Source organism: Phaethon lepturus, unplaced genomic scaffold (genome assembly GCF_000687285.1).
Source record: "Phaethon lepturus isolate BGI_N335 unplaced genomic scaffold, ASM68728v1 scaffold15962, whole genome shotgun sequence".
NCBI lineage: Eukaryota > Metazoa > Chordata > Aves > Phaethontiformes > Phaethontidae > Phaethon > Phaethon lepturus.
Genome location: NW_010525693.1, coordinates 16134 through 31260, shown reverse-complemented (window position 1 = coordinate 31260; position 15127 = coordinate 16134). Strand labels below are relative to the sequence as shown.

Below are 15127 nucleotides of genomic sequence, written 5' to 3'. Positions count from 1 at the left end.
ACTCATGGTTTGAGATAAAGACAGTTTAATAGGTAAAGCAAAAGCCGCACATACAAGCAGAGCAAAACAAGGAATTCATTCACTACTCCCCATGGACAGGCAGGTGTTCAGCCATCTCCAGAAAAACAGTGCTCCAGCACACATAATGGTTTCTTGGGAAGACAGACCCTGTAACTCCAAACGTCCTTCCACCTCTTCCTCCTTCTTCACCCCAGCTTTGTATACTGAGCATGACATCATATGGTATGGAATATCTCTTTGGTCAGCCTGGGTCAGCTGTCCGGGCTGTGTCCCCTCACAGCTTCCTGTGCACCCTCAGCCTTCTTGCTAGCAGGCCAGCACAAGAAGCTGGACTGTCCTTGACTATGTAGCAACAACTCAAAACATCAGCACATTATCAACATTTTCTAATCCCAAATCCAAAACACAGTCTCATATTAGCTTCTATGAAGAAAATTAACTATCCTGGCTGAAACCAGGACACCTTCCAAACAATGTTATGGGACAAAAGCCAAACTACTTTTAACACCAAGCTTGATAAATTTTATGAAAGAAACCAGATGACATCAATTCTTCTGTAGTAGAGGATTTACACATGTGACTCAAGGTTTTTTTTTCTGATTTTCCTGTGATTGCAAATGTAGTGTTAGGCTTTGATTTTGTGTAACTCACCAACCATTTCTTATCATCCACCAAAAGAAGAAATCTTGGGTCTAAGTGGTCATTCCAAAAATATAGGATGAATGCCATGAAATTGATAAAATTTATTTTTGATGCCAAATATTTTAGTATATGGTATTTTGGTGTGTTTTAGATTTCACAGGGAAGGCTATTACTGTATAAATTACACAGTTTGTTGGCAAGTGTCTTGTTAATATTCTAACAATTAGAACTTCCTGGGATTGTTTTACAGATACATAAATTTAATTTTTTATTTTTACTTTTTCTTATATACTACTATATATTGCTTCACTGGTCTAAATGTTGCAGCCTATACCTATGTAATATCTTTTTTGAATTGACTGCGTAAAATAAGTATTTTATGTAGTACTTTCTGAGGGATTTGCATTATTGGTGCATGAGACCATAAACCATCAGGCAGCAGTGAAAACGTATTCTGGACTTCAAATATTCAGTGAGGGGAAATAGATACTATTCCAACAGTAACTGGAAGTAAAAGTTTAGAGAGAAGAGGGTGTATTACTGTGTGTGGTAATGTATGAATTGTTGGCTTGCTGTGTTGTCGTACACTCTCCCCCTTGAGCTAGTAACAACAGAGGACTGGGAGTGAAATCAACTAGGGAAAGCTATAAAAATGTATCTAGCACAGCTAAGCACAATGATGACATATTTACATGAAAGAAAAAGTTCAGTTGTTCTGCAGCTTCATTCAAAAGTTGGGGGTCTCACTTTGAATGTGGATTTTGTTCTTTTCTCCGGATCTAGGCCAAGTCTGGGAGCTTCAGCCAAAATGTGGAGTTCCTCAATTTGCTACCCAAGAGAGGTCCTAATGCCTTCTCAGCCTTCTGTGAAGCTCTACGAGAAACCAAACAGCAGCATCTGGAGGCAATGATCTTGAACACAACATCCAGTCTGAGCCATGGGGTTGCAAGGGTACAATAGTTTAAAAAAAATAAAATGGATGCACTGCATTTCAGATTGGGTTTGGGCACAAGTGGTCTTTTACAAATGGAAAAAAAGTTGTTTACAAAGGACAGGATGGGTTTTCGTTGCAAATTGAAACTTGTAGTAGCCTTAGTAAAAGCAGAGGGGAAGAAATTTGGGAAAAAGACAATTTTCACACAGAATCACAGGATGGTAGAGGTTGGAAGGTACCTCTGGAGGTAATCTCGTCCAACTCCCATTGCTCAAAGCAGAGTCACCTTGAGCAGGTTGCCCAGGACTGCATCCATATGGCTTCTGAATATCTCCAAGGATGGAGACTCCACAACCTCCTCCGGTGCTTGGACACCCTCACAGTAAAAAAGTGTTTCCTGGTATTCAGAGGGAGCCTCTTGCATTTCAGTTTGTGCCCATTGCCTCTTGTTCTGTCACTGGGCACCACTGAAAAGAGGCTGACTCCATCCTCTTTGCACCCTCTCTTCAGTTGTTTATGTACACTGATAAGGTACCCCTGAGCCTTTTCCAGGCTGAACAGTCGCAGGTCTCTCAGCCTTTCCTCGTATGTAAGGTGCCCCAGTCTGTCATCTTTGTGACCTGCTGTTGGACTCTCTCCGGTATGTCCATACCTCCTTTGTACAGAGGAGCCCAGAGCTGGACACAGGACTCTAGGTGCAGCCTTGCCAGAGCTAGTAGAGGGGAAGGATTATCTACCTTGATCTGATCTGCTGGCAACATTCCTCTTAATGCTGCCCAGGATACCATTAGGCTTGTTTGTGACAAGGGCACATTGCTGGCTCATGTTCAACTTGGTGTCCACCAAGTCTCCCAGGACCTTTTCTGCAAAGCTGCTTTCTAGCTGGTGGCCCCCAGCATATACTGGTGCATGGGATTGTTCCTCAGGTGCAGAACTTTGCAGGTTTCTTTGTTGAACTGCACAAGATTCCTGGATGTTCTTACATCCAGCATGTTCTTAATTGATGTGTCGTCAGGAACCCAAAAGATGCAAAGAAAATATTTTCTCTGAAATCTTTTTAATTTAGTGTTCAGTGATTCTCTGAGTAGAAAGCTACTGAAAGCTTTGTCAGTTGAGAGAGGGACTCTATTTTGTTATTTTTATTTTCACCTTTTTACTGTCTGCAGTGGTCAGCATTGGACTAAAGGAAGAATTTAATAAAGATTCAATATTCTCAGTGCATTGACAAGCATGGAATCTCACAGTAAACGTATTTTATATGAAAGAAGGGAGACCTGATATTTTTGAGCAGGCATGTTCCCTTATTAAAAATGTAGGATTTATTAGACTACACTTTCTGGGTTTTTTGTTTTCAATTGTGCTTTACTGTACAAACAACGAAATCTTGAAAGCAAACGAAAAGATGAGAATCACTGGACAAATCAAGTTTTGGCAAAAATGGAGAGGATATGACCACACTGTAGGGTTTACAAACTGGGGATTTGAGTAGAAGTAGAGATGTGCAAAGAAGGGAAGGAATTTTGCATTGACAGAAAATGCTGCTGCTATCTTGTCATGATGTTTCATTTGGATGTGAACCATATTACTAGTTTTTAAGTCACACATACATGTATGTAAACATATGCATTTTTGTTCCATGATACCTACAGGCGTGTACTGTAGAGAAAAAAAATAGCTGTTTTATGCTACTCTCTCTCATGGATTGATTGGATGTCTTGTAGCTTGAACACTGTTATGGATCAAATCTTCCATTTCCTGCCAGTGAATCATGTAATTCAAAGAAACTGCGCTGGACTGGTGAGTCACATACGACTTTGTGAATACTTGATTGGATATCTGGTTGGTTGCTTCTAATTTCTTAATACTCTATTAATTAAATTCTAGAAATTAGCTTGCTACCACTTTGCTCATCCCAGGAACACAAACTTGACAGTGAACTGACTATATTGTGATCAGATGCAGGAGGCAGAATTAGGCTAGAAAATGAAAGTGAAATAGCATGTTGGAAGAGAGAACCCAATCAGTTTCTGGTCAGCTTCATTTATTCTTACAGGAAATGTTGTTGCTTAAACAGTACTTGTCAGTAAAACTTGAGATTTTTCAAAGATTTTCTTCTTTGTTTAAGATTTGTAGTAGACTTTAATTCAACTAGAGCTGTGAAAAGATTATGATCTGGGGCAGTGTTCCTTAACATAGACTTTCTTCTTAGCAAATAAGTTTAAGTGCAAGGCCTTATATATGTTACATGGGCCCAACATAGATTTCTGTAGCTTCGGTCAAGTGCGGCAAATCAGCTTTCTTTAGCAAGCATTTGTGACTTCCATCAGGGAACTGGTTGCTGGAATGAATCTCCTTGATAGTTTTCGTGTTGCCTCTGGTAATGCCTGTAGTACATTCCCTAACCACAGGTTTAACTGTGTGCTGGTTACTAGGAGCTCTCTCTGGTGTTAAAGAATATTTTTTTTTAATTATAGATAAAAATAGATTAAAAGCCTTAAAATAGATTTTTAAGTTTTTTTTTTTATTTAGGTGCAAAGGTTATAGAGTTGGGTTGTTGGGTTTTTTTTAGAGCATATGTTCCTCCAACCAGGAGAGCCATGTCTCAGAAGGCTGAAAAAGGATTTTAAAGGAGATCATGAATGTCATTAGCTCTGTTTCTTCAGGATAGGGTTTGTCTGTAAATGGCAAATGGTTGATTATCATTCCCCTCATTTGCTCTTATCAAGAAGAAAGAGTTGTTCAGAGACACGTAAACAAAACAGGGCATTTCACTTCATGGAAGTTAAAAACATGTAGTTTGGTCACTTATGCAGGTGTTCAGCAAAAAATAAAAAATAATTGTATCCAGTGAGCATGAGAGGCCTTTTATGAAAGGAAAAACACTATTCTAATTGAATATTTCTAGCAGTGGATTGTCAGCCTAACTGTGAAAGGAATAACTTACGGCACAAAATGACAGAAAGCACACACTCTCTAACTTTAGATGAGAATTCTGTCTTCATACTGTGCACTAGACAAAAAGTTGCCAATTAAAATTATAAAAAAATAATTATACCATTCCGGTACTTTTGTTCTTTCTGCTCTGTTTCATTGTGTGTCTGTAGTCCCTGATCAAGGGAAAATTTTTAGAGGTATGAATAGTATAATAGAGGAATATGCCCAAGACCACATACTTCAGAATTTGCAAGTTACTACCTTAAGGCAGAGGTTTTCTAGTTGGAATTTTTTATTGTTATTGATATGTTTGTTTTGCACAGAACCAATGGAACATTCCTTGGATAATGGAGATGGTCCTCCACTTCCTCCAGTGAAGTATTGCACTCCTGAATTTTATCGTGATCATCAGCACTTGGTAAGTAGTTGACAGATAAAATCTCCTAAGATGTGAAAGATGTGACGTGTCTGGATATATCAGCTGAACACGTGCTACTTAAAACTGAGTCGGAACACATGCTTCATTGGGATACAGATCAATGTTGTGCTATTTGTGTAACTGAAAGATGTTACCAGTCATGTTTGATTCGAGGTAGTTCCAATTTACAGGTGTCAGGAAATTCTGAGAAGTTCTGTAGCTCTGTACAAATCTCTGCCTCTGATTTTTGTTCATTAAGAGCTTTGTGAAATGCCTTCTGTTCTGTTGCTCTGTGTAAGCTGTCAGTATTACTGCCTCATATTTATTTGTCTGCATCCTCATCTTCTGTATGATGTAAATCTGCAAATGACTGTAAGATACTAGAACTGTGTTTGAACTAGTAGTCACAGTCTTGGCTGTTTTAATTGCCAACTTGTACCCAGAAGAGTCTCTCCTTAGGCTCAAGAACCAGATCAGGATTCTGTACAGGGTAGAACAACTTGCCCAGAGAGGTGGTAGGTGCCCCATCCGTGGAAACATTCAAGGTCAGGTTGGACAGGGCTCTGAGCAACCTGATGTACTTGAAGATGTCCCTGTTCATGGCAGGAGGGTTAGACTAGATGACCTCCAAAGATCCCTTCCAGCCCAAACCATTCTATGAGTCAATGAATTTCTATTCCTCTGCAGCGTTAGAAGTTATGTAGGTAGTCTAATTACTTCTTGTTTATTCTGTTTGTAAAGCGTAGGTTGTGGTGGGATAAGCTTAAGGAAAAAAAAAAAATTTCTTGTAATGGGACAGACACTTTACTAGGATTACACAATGTGCTAACACTTAACACTTCTGTCACAGGCCCTGACAGCAAAACAGATTTTTTTTTTTAACTATCTACTGGGGAAACCTAATTAGGCAGCGTCAGTGTGAGCTTGCCTTGCCTCCTTTTACATCTGCTTCTGGATACACCCTTTTTGATATGCTCCTTTGGTATTAAATTTCACTTCCAATTTACAGGAGTGTTAGTAACTGATTTACTACTGATTTGTTGTGGAGTGAGAGGGAACTTATTTTGAAGAGACTCCTCTCAAATTAGTTCTTTCCCTGTTAACCTTTTTTGCCAGCCACATAACTTTCAGGATCAGTGACTGATAGTCCCTTGCTATTAAAATTACACTCACATGCTATTTTACATCTCTCTCTGCTCCCAACAGCAATTAAGAAATCTTAACTAAGTTTTACATAGTATTGTCCTAAGGCCTTTGATGAGAATGACAGAAATATGTGGGGCTTGTGCTGGGTGAGGGTGGGGAGAGGGAAAAAAGTTAGCAAGACCTAATTCACAGTTTGAAATGTATAAGCTGTGTTTCTTTTAAAACGAGAAATAAGGCAAGCTAGTATAACATTTTAATAATAGTGTTGTAGGATCATCAGTTATGGAGACTTGCAAATACAGTTGTCTTTGGGACCCTTTGCAATACAAACATTTATTTTATTTATTAAAAAAACTTCAAAAATTTGATCTCTACTGGTTTTTTTGCCTTTTCAATTCAGAAGTCTTGCATATCATATCAAGCTGGTATATAGGGATTGATGTTCTACTCTAAAACTCTATTATTTCCTTGCGTAGTCTACACTTACCGATTTTAAATCTTCTTCTTAGGCATATAAACTGATATCAGAGCCCCGAGGCTTAGCACTTATTCTCAGCAATGTCCATTTCAGCAGTGAGAAGGACTTGGAGTATCGTGCAGGGGGAGATGTGGACTGCATTTCCCTGGAGATGCTTTTCAAGCATCTTGGGTATCAAGTGACTGTGTTTCATGATCAAACTGCACAGGTAAGGGGGATGGATCCCAGTACTTCACAACCAGTATGGATGAGAGTTTGTAACTGTTACATAAACATCTTAAGAGGTTTCCTTTGGTATAACTAAGCTTGAACAGGAAGATGTGAATGGTCACTTAAATAGAAAATAAAACTAAATGGGATGATGTCTGCTAGCATACTGACAAATATGAAGAAGCTTGGAAGGCAGAGGACTTTAGGATGGAAAGTAGGTTCACAAAGGACCACAAGAGGTACTACTCTAGTCTTGACCACTTGTAGTGCAAGGGGCAAGAATTTCTAGACCACACCTGGCATATGTGTTAAAACTACAAATTAATAAAGTCTCCACTTTATGTAGACTTTTCCAGTGATCTGCTATCCTGAAAGTTAAACTTTACGAATATTTGACCTAAGCTTTGCAAGTGTAAGTGATGTTTTCATGTCCTTTCACTGATGGACTCAATTGCCATCCTATTTATTAGTCTTCCAGTACCTATGCAGTTAAGTTTCACTCTTTCAGTTGTTGCTTTGCTAAAGTGGCTCTGCTTCACTTAAGAAAATTGGCAATGTTCCATGATTGACTGAATCAAGCCGTGATCTTTCTCTAGGAGTGCAATTGCTGCATTCTCCAGCCTCATTTGTTCTTATTCCTTGTAGATCCCTATGAAACCAAGTGGTACGGGACCTGTTAAAGAGTGTTTTATTCAAGGCAGCTTTTGCAACGTTATAATAAGATTTTTGCACTTGCCATGTTGCCAGAGTTCCTGAAGTTTTCCACTTTAAATTGTTGTTGTGTTTTGATTGCTAGTGTTCAAATGCCTGAAGTACTAGACTATGTATCTATTAAGTGGCTCCAATACCCCAGCCAGACTCAAGGGTCAATGTAAAACCTCTATAAGATATCAGTTGATTTCTCCTATGTTGAATCCACATGTGCCACCTCAAATATTTGCTGCATCCCCCTGTTGGCCATATAGAAATGTAGATATTCTAAGTGATTTCCACTTCATAATGTTATACTTAGGACTGAATATTACATAAAAGAACAAGAGCATTTTGCTGATTTTTTTTTTATGGAACACATGTCTTTTGTCCTGTAAATTTGATGTACTTAAGGTTTATTTCATAACAGGAGGACCATTTGTGTTCTTCCTGTACCTTTATGTTTTTCCCCGTACATTGACCCACTTTCCCTGTGCAAGTCTGGAAAGTTGGGGTTTTTTTCCTCTCTTCCAGGAGATGCAGAATGCATTGAAGAGATTCTCTAAGCTGCCAGATCATCAGGATGTGGATTCCTGTATTGTAGCTTTACTTTCCCATGGTGTGGAGGGTGGGGTTTATGGCAGTGATGGCAAAATACTACAGGTATATTCCTGTATCCTGATGTAATGTGTTGTTGTAGGTTATATCTTGGAAAGTAACAATTGAAAGAGGGGGGGGAAAAAAAAGTTTAAAAAAAAAAGGAGAGAATGAGAAGGTGAAGTGATGGGAGACTGAGGATTTACATATTTCTAAAAAGGAAAAAATAAGGGCTTGTGGGAAGAAAAGGGCAGGGGTCTGTCTGAGAGGTCTATAAGATAAAAAAAAGGCATAGAAGTACGGCAGGTAGGAGAAGTTATTTCATATTCTCTTTTTGTACAAGTGCTAGGTAGAGTGAATGAACTCAAAACTAGTAGGAGCTGGGGGAGGCGGGGGGAAGAGATGTGTTTGTCACACTGTTAGTTTGGAGATAAAAGAGAAAATACCAAGATTTAATAGATGTAATAACCAAAATACAGGGAAGCAAAGTGGGGCTGGGTTTGGCTCACAGAAGTCTACAATGAAGAATATTTACCTTCTTTCTTCTCACAGTTGCAGGAGGCTTTCCGGCTCTTTGATAATGCAAACTGTCCAAATCTCCAGAATAAGCCCAAAATGTTCTTTATTCAGGCCTGCCGGGGAGGTGAGTGCCCAAATACTAAAAGCCATGTATTTCGCATGCCATTATGGCTCACTTTACACACATATACACCCTCACATTCAACTTGCTGTCAACTCTCCTCTTTGCTTCTCTCAGGTGTAAGTGGGACCCATATTCACCTCCCTCTGCCCTGCTGCTGCCACTGCATCTGTTGCTCTGTAAGTGTCTTTTGCTCTGCATGAGGTGTGTGCATTGACTTGCAGACCCCAGAGCACCTTAGTGATAAAAAATTCATATCATATCCCACTCATATATTGAGGGGATTAAAGTCTCCAGTTTTCACTCCATCTAGGCTTTTCCAGTGATCTGCTATCCTAAAAGTTAAACTTGGCAAATATTTGACCTAGCCTTTGCAAGTGCAAGTAATGTTACTCTTGCTATGCCTGCAAGGAGTGGGGCATATGATGCATCAAATTGCAGCACCCAAGAAGAGTGGTACACTAGCACGGGGTCTTGTCTGAGGTCCTGTCTTTCTCTTGATCCCAGATGTGCTGTGTCTCTGGTGATGGTGTCTCTTGAGCTATCAGGCTCCAAGTCATCATCTTTTTTATTTTTTTTTTTTTTCCTTTAATTCTATCCTGCTTTCAACCTCCAAATGACCTTTCCTTATACCCTTTTCCACATAGTATTGTGGTTACAGAATTCTTTTCTTGATTCTCCTAGACTTGTTCTTTTTCCACTCTTACTTTTTTTTTAAATCTGCTATTCATTTTTCCCCCTGTTGTAACTAAACACATGTCTGTAACTACCTTTCAGATCTGCTAGTGACCAAATTTTTCCCTAAAGTATTTGGACTTTTTGAGATAGCTGTGAAACTGCAGGTACTCTAAAGAGAAGTTCTGTTCTTAGAAAGCTTTGTTTTTTCCCTTGTGATAGAGTTTTTCTAGAGTGTATGCTTTTTCCCCTTCTTTTCCCTTGTTCCTTGCAATTGTCTCCCTTCTTTTTCACTTTTAGCTGAACTTTATAGTTTGTCCTCTAGCCAAGAGAATGTTTCCTTCACCTGTTACCTACTCATGTTTAATCACAATGCAGAGAAAAACCTATAGTCTACATGGTATTTTGGGTATTAAAAATATTTGATCCTTTAAGCATTTGGAAATACTGCAATGTGCATGTTTAAAATACGAATTGAATGTGATTGCTTTCCTTATGTTGTTGAACCTTTAGATACTCTTGAACAAATGTGAATATGCAGACTCATAACAGTGTGGAAATAAGTGGCAGCTGACCTAATTAGGTAACTAAGTTTATTTGACTGTAATGTTACCATAATGGGTCTGTTCACATCAACAAAAGAGGCTTGGCCTTCCTATTCCCAAAAAGATTTCAGTTAAGAAAGGTATGCAAAATGCTGTAGAAATACTGGAATACTGAAAACCAGAAATGCTGGAATACTGCAATAGGCAAAGGATTGAGACTTGAGCAACTGAAAGGGAAAAATCTCTAATTAAAAAAAAAAGCACAAAATTGCCTTTTTTTTAAACCTCTCTTTTAAACTTTGATTAATAGTTGGAGGGGAAAGCCAGTTACAAAGTAATTGAGCCGTCAACAAAAATGTGTACTTTTTCATGTTAGCATTCGAAGGTTAGACTAGCAAATACAATTTTTTGAAAAAAAAGCAGCATTTGAAAGACTGTATAAATAGTGTGGACAACTTTAGATTAGTAATCAGTCTCTCTATGCCATGCAAGTTAATTAGAACCAGTTGAAACAAAATGAGAAATACACAGGTTATTCTTCTTCCCTAAGTTTATGTAATAGGCCTTATCTGTCTTCTATTAATGAAACATTAAAAATGTAGATAAAGAAGAGTTGATACAGTCTACTTAATTTCTCAAGGGCCTTTGGCAGGAATCTACTAAAGAATTGGAGGTAGTCCACCTACAATCATGGGTCAAAAACTGGTGGCAACAGAGGCAATGGGAAAAGACAAATAGTCAGATTTCACTGTGGCATAAAATGAGACTTTGAAGCCGCTTAACATCTGTGTTTAATATAGTAGTTGACCCAGAAAAGTGAAGAACTATGGTAAATAATGACAAATAGGTACTTAGCAGTTATTTAAATCAATTGGGAAAACAGTGATCTGGGAGCTTCAGTAAAATTTAAACAGACTGGATTGATTTGGGTGGCAGTTATTGGTGATATAAAGTAGAGGTTAAGTATACAGAGGAATAATCTGATAGGGTTAGTGCTTTACACTTTTAGTTACACTGGTAAGTTGATTGGAATGGTGTTTGAAGACAAATATATGAGGAAGACATCTAATTCTGAAGCTTTGTTCAAAATGGTTTTGACTTTTATATATTATGGGATGATGACAGTGAATAATATAGCTTGACTGTAAAATTACTTGAGTCATATCTGAAATAACATAGTGTGAACAGTACACTAAATTTTTAAGAAGACACAGAACTAAAAGGATTTGGAGAAGTGTGATAAAAGACATGAAAAAAGTGCGGTTAAAAATGGAAAAATTCTCATTGCTACCTTAAAGAGATGATGAAGGAACTTGATGGAAGTAATCAGGAAGTTTTGAGCTGTGGAGCCTTAATTATAGGCTATATCTAGCCTGCCAAACAATCACACCCCTCCCACTGCAGCTTTCATTTTGGAGGAAAAGAACAATGTTGCTGACTTAAGAACTGACCATTTCCTGTGCATAATTATGAGATGCCACTGCCTGTAAAAAAGTTAGAAATCCAAATACATTTCTTGGGCACGACCTGGCAACAAAACCTAGAGCCATCTGTAAGTTCTATAAGTTTGGGGTCAAATTATTTTGCCTTTTACTATTGTACAATTTACACTTTTGATTGAATCAAGTGATATTATAGTCAGGATTTAGAACTAGGTGAGATATTTGGTCCATTTTTTTGATGTCTTGGAGGTAGACGTTAGCAACTAAAATTATAGCTCTCATCTGAGTTCTGCAATAAGTAGGTGGTTAGCATTGCAAACAGGACAACATTTTTGGACACTTCTACGGTAGGTAAAAGTGGAAAATAGAAACTTTTAGAGCTAGGCATCAAATCCTTCCATGCATGAAGAAATATCAGAAACTTATTTGCTTTCCCGTTATCCCATGATCTGCATAGGAAGGGGTGGGGGGAGGCAGGAATCAGTCAGCATGTGGACTAACAGTCCTGTTAGGTTGAGCAGGTTCAGCACTTGTTGGTATTTATCTGCATTAGTTTGTGCAGAAGAACTTTTAGATGAGTTTTAAAAACAGATGAAAAAGCTTGAAGTTTGTGCTTGAAGTTTATGCAAAAGCTTTCTGCTTGACAGCAGTTCTGGCATTGGTGACCAGAGCCCAAAACTAAGGAAGTACAGGAAAACTACAGGTAATTCAGGATTTTTTTTTTTTTTTTTTTTTTTTCTTCTCTGATCCTCCTCCCACCCTCCAGATGAGACAGACCGGGGAGTGGATCAAAGAGATGGGAAAGAATGGTCAAATTCTCCAGGTTGTGAGGAAAGTGATGCAAACAAGGAAGAAAATCTCAAGCTGCGTCTGCCTACATGCTCTGATATGATCTGTGGATATGCTTGTCTGAAAGGTACCGAGGAGAGGCTCTAATTGTTAGGGCAGAAGGAGTTTTTACGTGTTTGTGTTCCTCAGAAACTTCATACACACTTTATTCTCAGGCACTGCGGCTATGCGAAACACCAAGCGTGGATCCTGGTATATCGAGGCTCTCACCTCTGTGTTTGCAGAGGACTCCCGAGACACTCATGTGGCTGACATGTTGGTGAAGGTGAGCTGGAGTGTCTTTCCTCTCCCACACTTACCTGATTTCTGAAGAGCCTTTCAGTGCTTCAAATTGCTAGGATTAATCTACCATTAAAGCAATTGTTCTTGCCTTGTTTCTAGCAAAATTATTAGTTCTTTCCCCGTGTGTGTATATATATATTTATATACAGTCCCACAGCAGTTCAACGAAAGTAAAAATGCTGTTTCTTTGACTCCATCCATTTCACTTGTGTGATTGCATGGTGAACTTATGAGAAGAATTAGTCTGGCTTGCCAAGAATTACTTTTCTTCTATAGAAATTGCTTTTTTTCAGGTGGATTCCTTCCCTGACCTGGCTCACCACATAGCTGCACAAGTGCTTGCACTCACATAAGGGAAAGATTAAGAAAAGGGGAGAAGAGGGAATGAAGACAGAAGTGTGACCACGGCAACTTGAGCTGCTGTGGAACTGCACCCTAGTTCTTTATCCTTCTAACAATCTAGAAAGACAATACATAGGGGGCTGCTTAATAAGTTAAACAGAATAATCTATGAGTACAGAAAGCAATGACATTTTTCTTACTTTTGTTTTCTTAATCCTTCTAGTCATTTTGGTTTTTTTAATCTCACATCTAGGTGAATAGTCAAATCAAGCAACGAGAAGGTTATGCCCCAGGCACAGAATTTCACCGCTGCAAGGAAATGTCAGAATATTGTAGCACGCTCTGTCGGGACCTTTACCTGTTTCCTGGCTATCTACCAGGAAAATAACCCTGCCGGCTCTGTTGGAAAAGAGATCCTGCCAAAGCTGAACTTTGAGGATGGATGGCTATGTTTTCATTCTTACGGGCTGTGATATAAATAAGTGCAAGCAAAGAATACTTGTTTGTATCTGGCCACTCCAATTCTTGATGTTTTCTTCTAAAATAGTCTGGAAACACTCTTTGTAGTCTGATTCAGTTCAGGATTTAAAATTCTAATATTCTGTCTTATTCCATATGTACAGAAATTGATGGAAAGAAGATCGGCACTGGAACTGGGAAGAAATGGGAACATCCTTTGGAAGGATACATAAGGACATTTGTAAGCAAAGTGAATGTGAAACGGGAAACAGACTATTCAGACAATTTTTTTTTAAAGTTAAGCCTTTCTGAAAGGAAAATTATTCATGAAATGCTGCTTATCTTATGCTTGTATTTTAAAATTTTTAAATACTTTCTGACTGGTTCTTCGTACAGTCAGCTCCTGTGCACATTAGAAAAGGGCTCCATTGTGAAGGAGAATCCTTCCCCTCCCTAAAATGAAAGGTTATTGTTTTCAGTACTTGATACTTTCCTGTCCATCTTGGTCACTTAAAAGTCTATTTTTGCACATTCCTCTGTAGCCAAGTTATCAAGAGAACTACAGGACAGCCCAGGTTATCAGCAAAACAAATAGAGATCCAGGATTTCTCATACAGACAAATAAGCCTCCATAAACTGCCCCAGAAATAGTTTTTAATCTAGAAATTCTAGATTAGCTCCCCTTAGTCACAAAAGTGAACAACTGCATGGAATATTACTTTTGAGGAATTTTTTTGCCATAGTACCTGTGTGTCAGCACGGGCATAGCATTCAGTCCACCAACTTCTCAGGAGTCTATAAATTGCACTGTACAACTGAATCCCTGAAAGCCTACAGCCTCGTTCAAAAGGATCTTTTGTCTTTTGTTTCATTAACAAAAATATTCAAGGCAGCTCTGTACAGCCTAAGCGTGTTGCTTGGATTATTTATCACAGCAGTTTGCTTCCCTTTTAAATGAAAGAGAAGAGTTTCACATTATTACCCTGTTATGTGAGTTTTCTTTCTTTAGCCATGATCACTTAAAGCTGTTTAGCTAATACTCTTTGCAAAGTGTCACTTCAGGTGGTCAATAAGAAATGCTGTGGCATCACTTCTTTTGGAAATCTCCTACACAGTCTCTTCATGCTGTAATTTGTCTCTTGCTTGTGTCCAGTTGCAATTACTCCCATTTGATGTGACGTGGGAGATGGGCATTGTTCTCTCTTTTGTGGTAGAGATAGATTGTGATATACTGGGTTACATATGGACTACGATGTGTTCACTTGAGTCTCAGTTTTCTCTGTTTTGTAGCAGTAGGTTGGCGTAGTTTCTGGCTTACTCTTTTTATGTAAGTGTGTCTTTTAAAATACTTTTTTGAGGATAGAATTATGAATAGGAAGCACAAAAGGATATGGAGGGAGGCTGGAAAGTTAGGCATGTGCTTTTTTATTGTTCTGCCTAGGAAAACAAAGGCTGTGTTTCCTCCAGCTGACAAAGGTGCAGCATTAACATGCATCTTGCACTTTTCTTACGCACAACATGTGATAAACAAAACAAGGATCATACTTGCCAGTTGGTGCCTTACTCTGAAGTTTAACATACCAGTTTAGGGGATGTTGTACTTCGCTGGAGTATAAACGTTTTCTTCCTGAGTGCTCCCTCTGAAATGGTGCAATATTTTACAGATACGTATGTTGATGAAGCAGTCCACTGATGGATTAGAGTTCTGTAGGATTGCATCAAGTTGCATTATCACTGCCACTTTCGTATAAACTTTTTGTATACTTGTATTTTACTGTCTTGAGGTGTCAAAATAAAGAATTCTGGTTTGATTAATCTGTGCA

General features: G+C 38.5%; 1 protein-coding gene across 1 annotated transcript in view; it reads left to right on the top strand.

Moving 5' to 3' along the window:
- CASP2 (caspase 2, apoptosis-related cysteine peptidase) overlaps positions 1-13233 on the top strand; it is a 17941-nt gene extending 4708 nt beyond the window's left edge. The window contains exons 2-10 of the mRNA XM_010282844.1: positions 1447-1614; positions 3319-3394; positions 4855-4949; positions 6605-6781; positions 8008-8136; positions 8623-8713; positions 12139-12288; positions 12377-12486; positions 13099-13233. Coding sequence (XP_010281146.1) covers positions 1447-1614; positions 3319-3394; positions 4855-4949; positions 6605-6781; positions 8008-8136; positions 8623-8713; positions 12139-12288; positions 12377-12486; positions 13099-13233 — 1131 coding nt within the window. The remainder of the gene's footprint in view (positions 1-1446; positions 1615-3318; positions 3395-4854; positions 4950-6604; positions 6782-8007; positions 8137-8622; positions 8714-12138; positions 12289-12376; positions 12487-13098) is intronic.
- The last annotated feature ends 1894 nt before the right edge of the window (positions 13234-15127 follow it).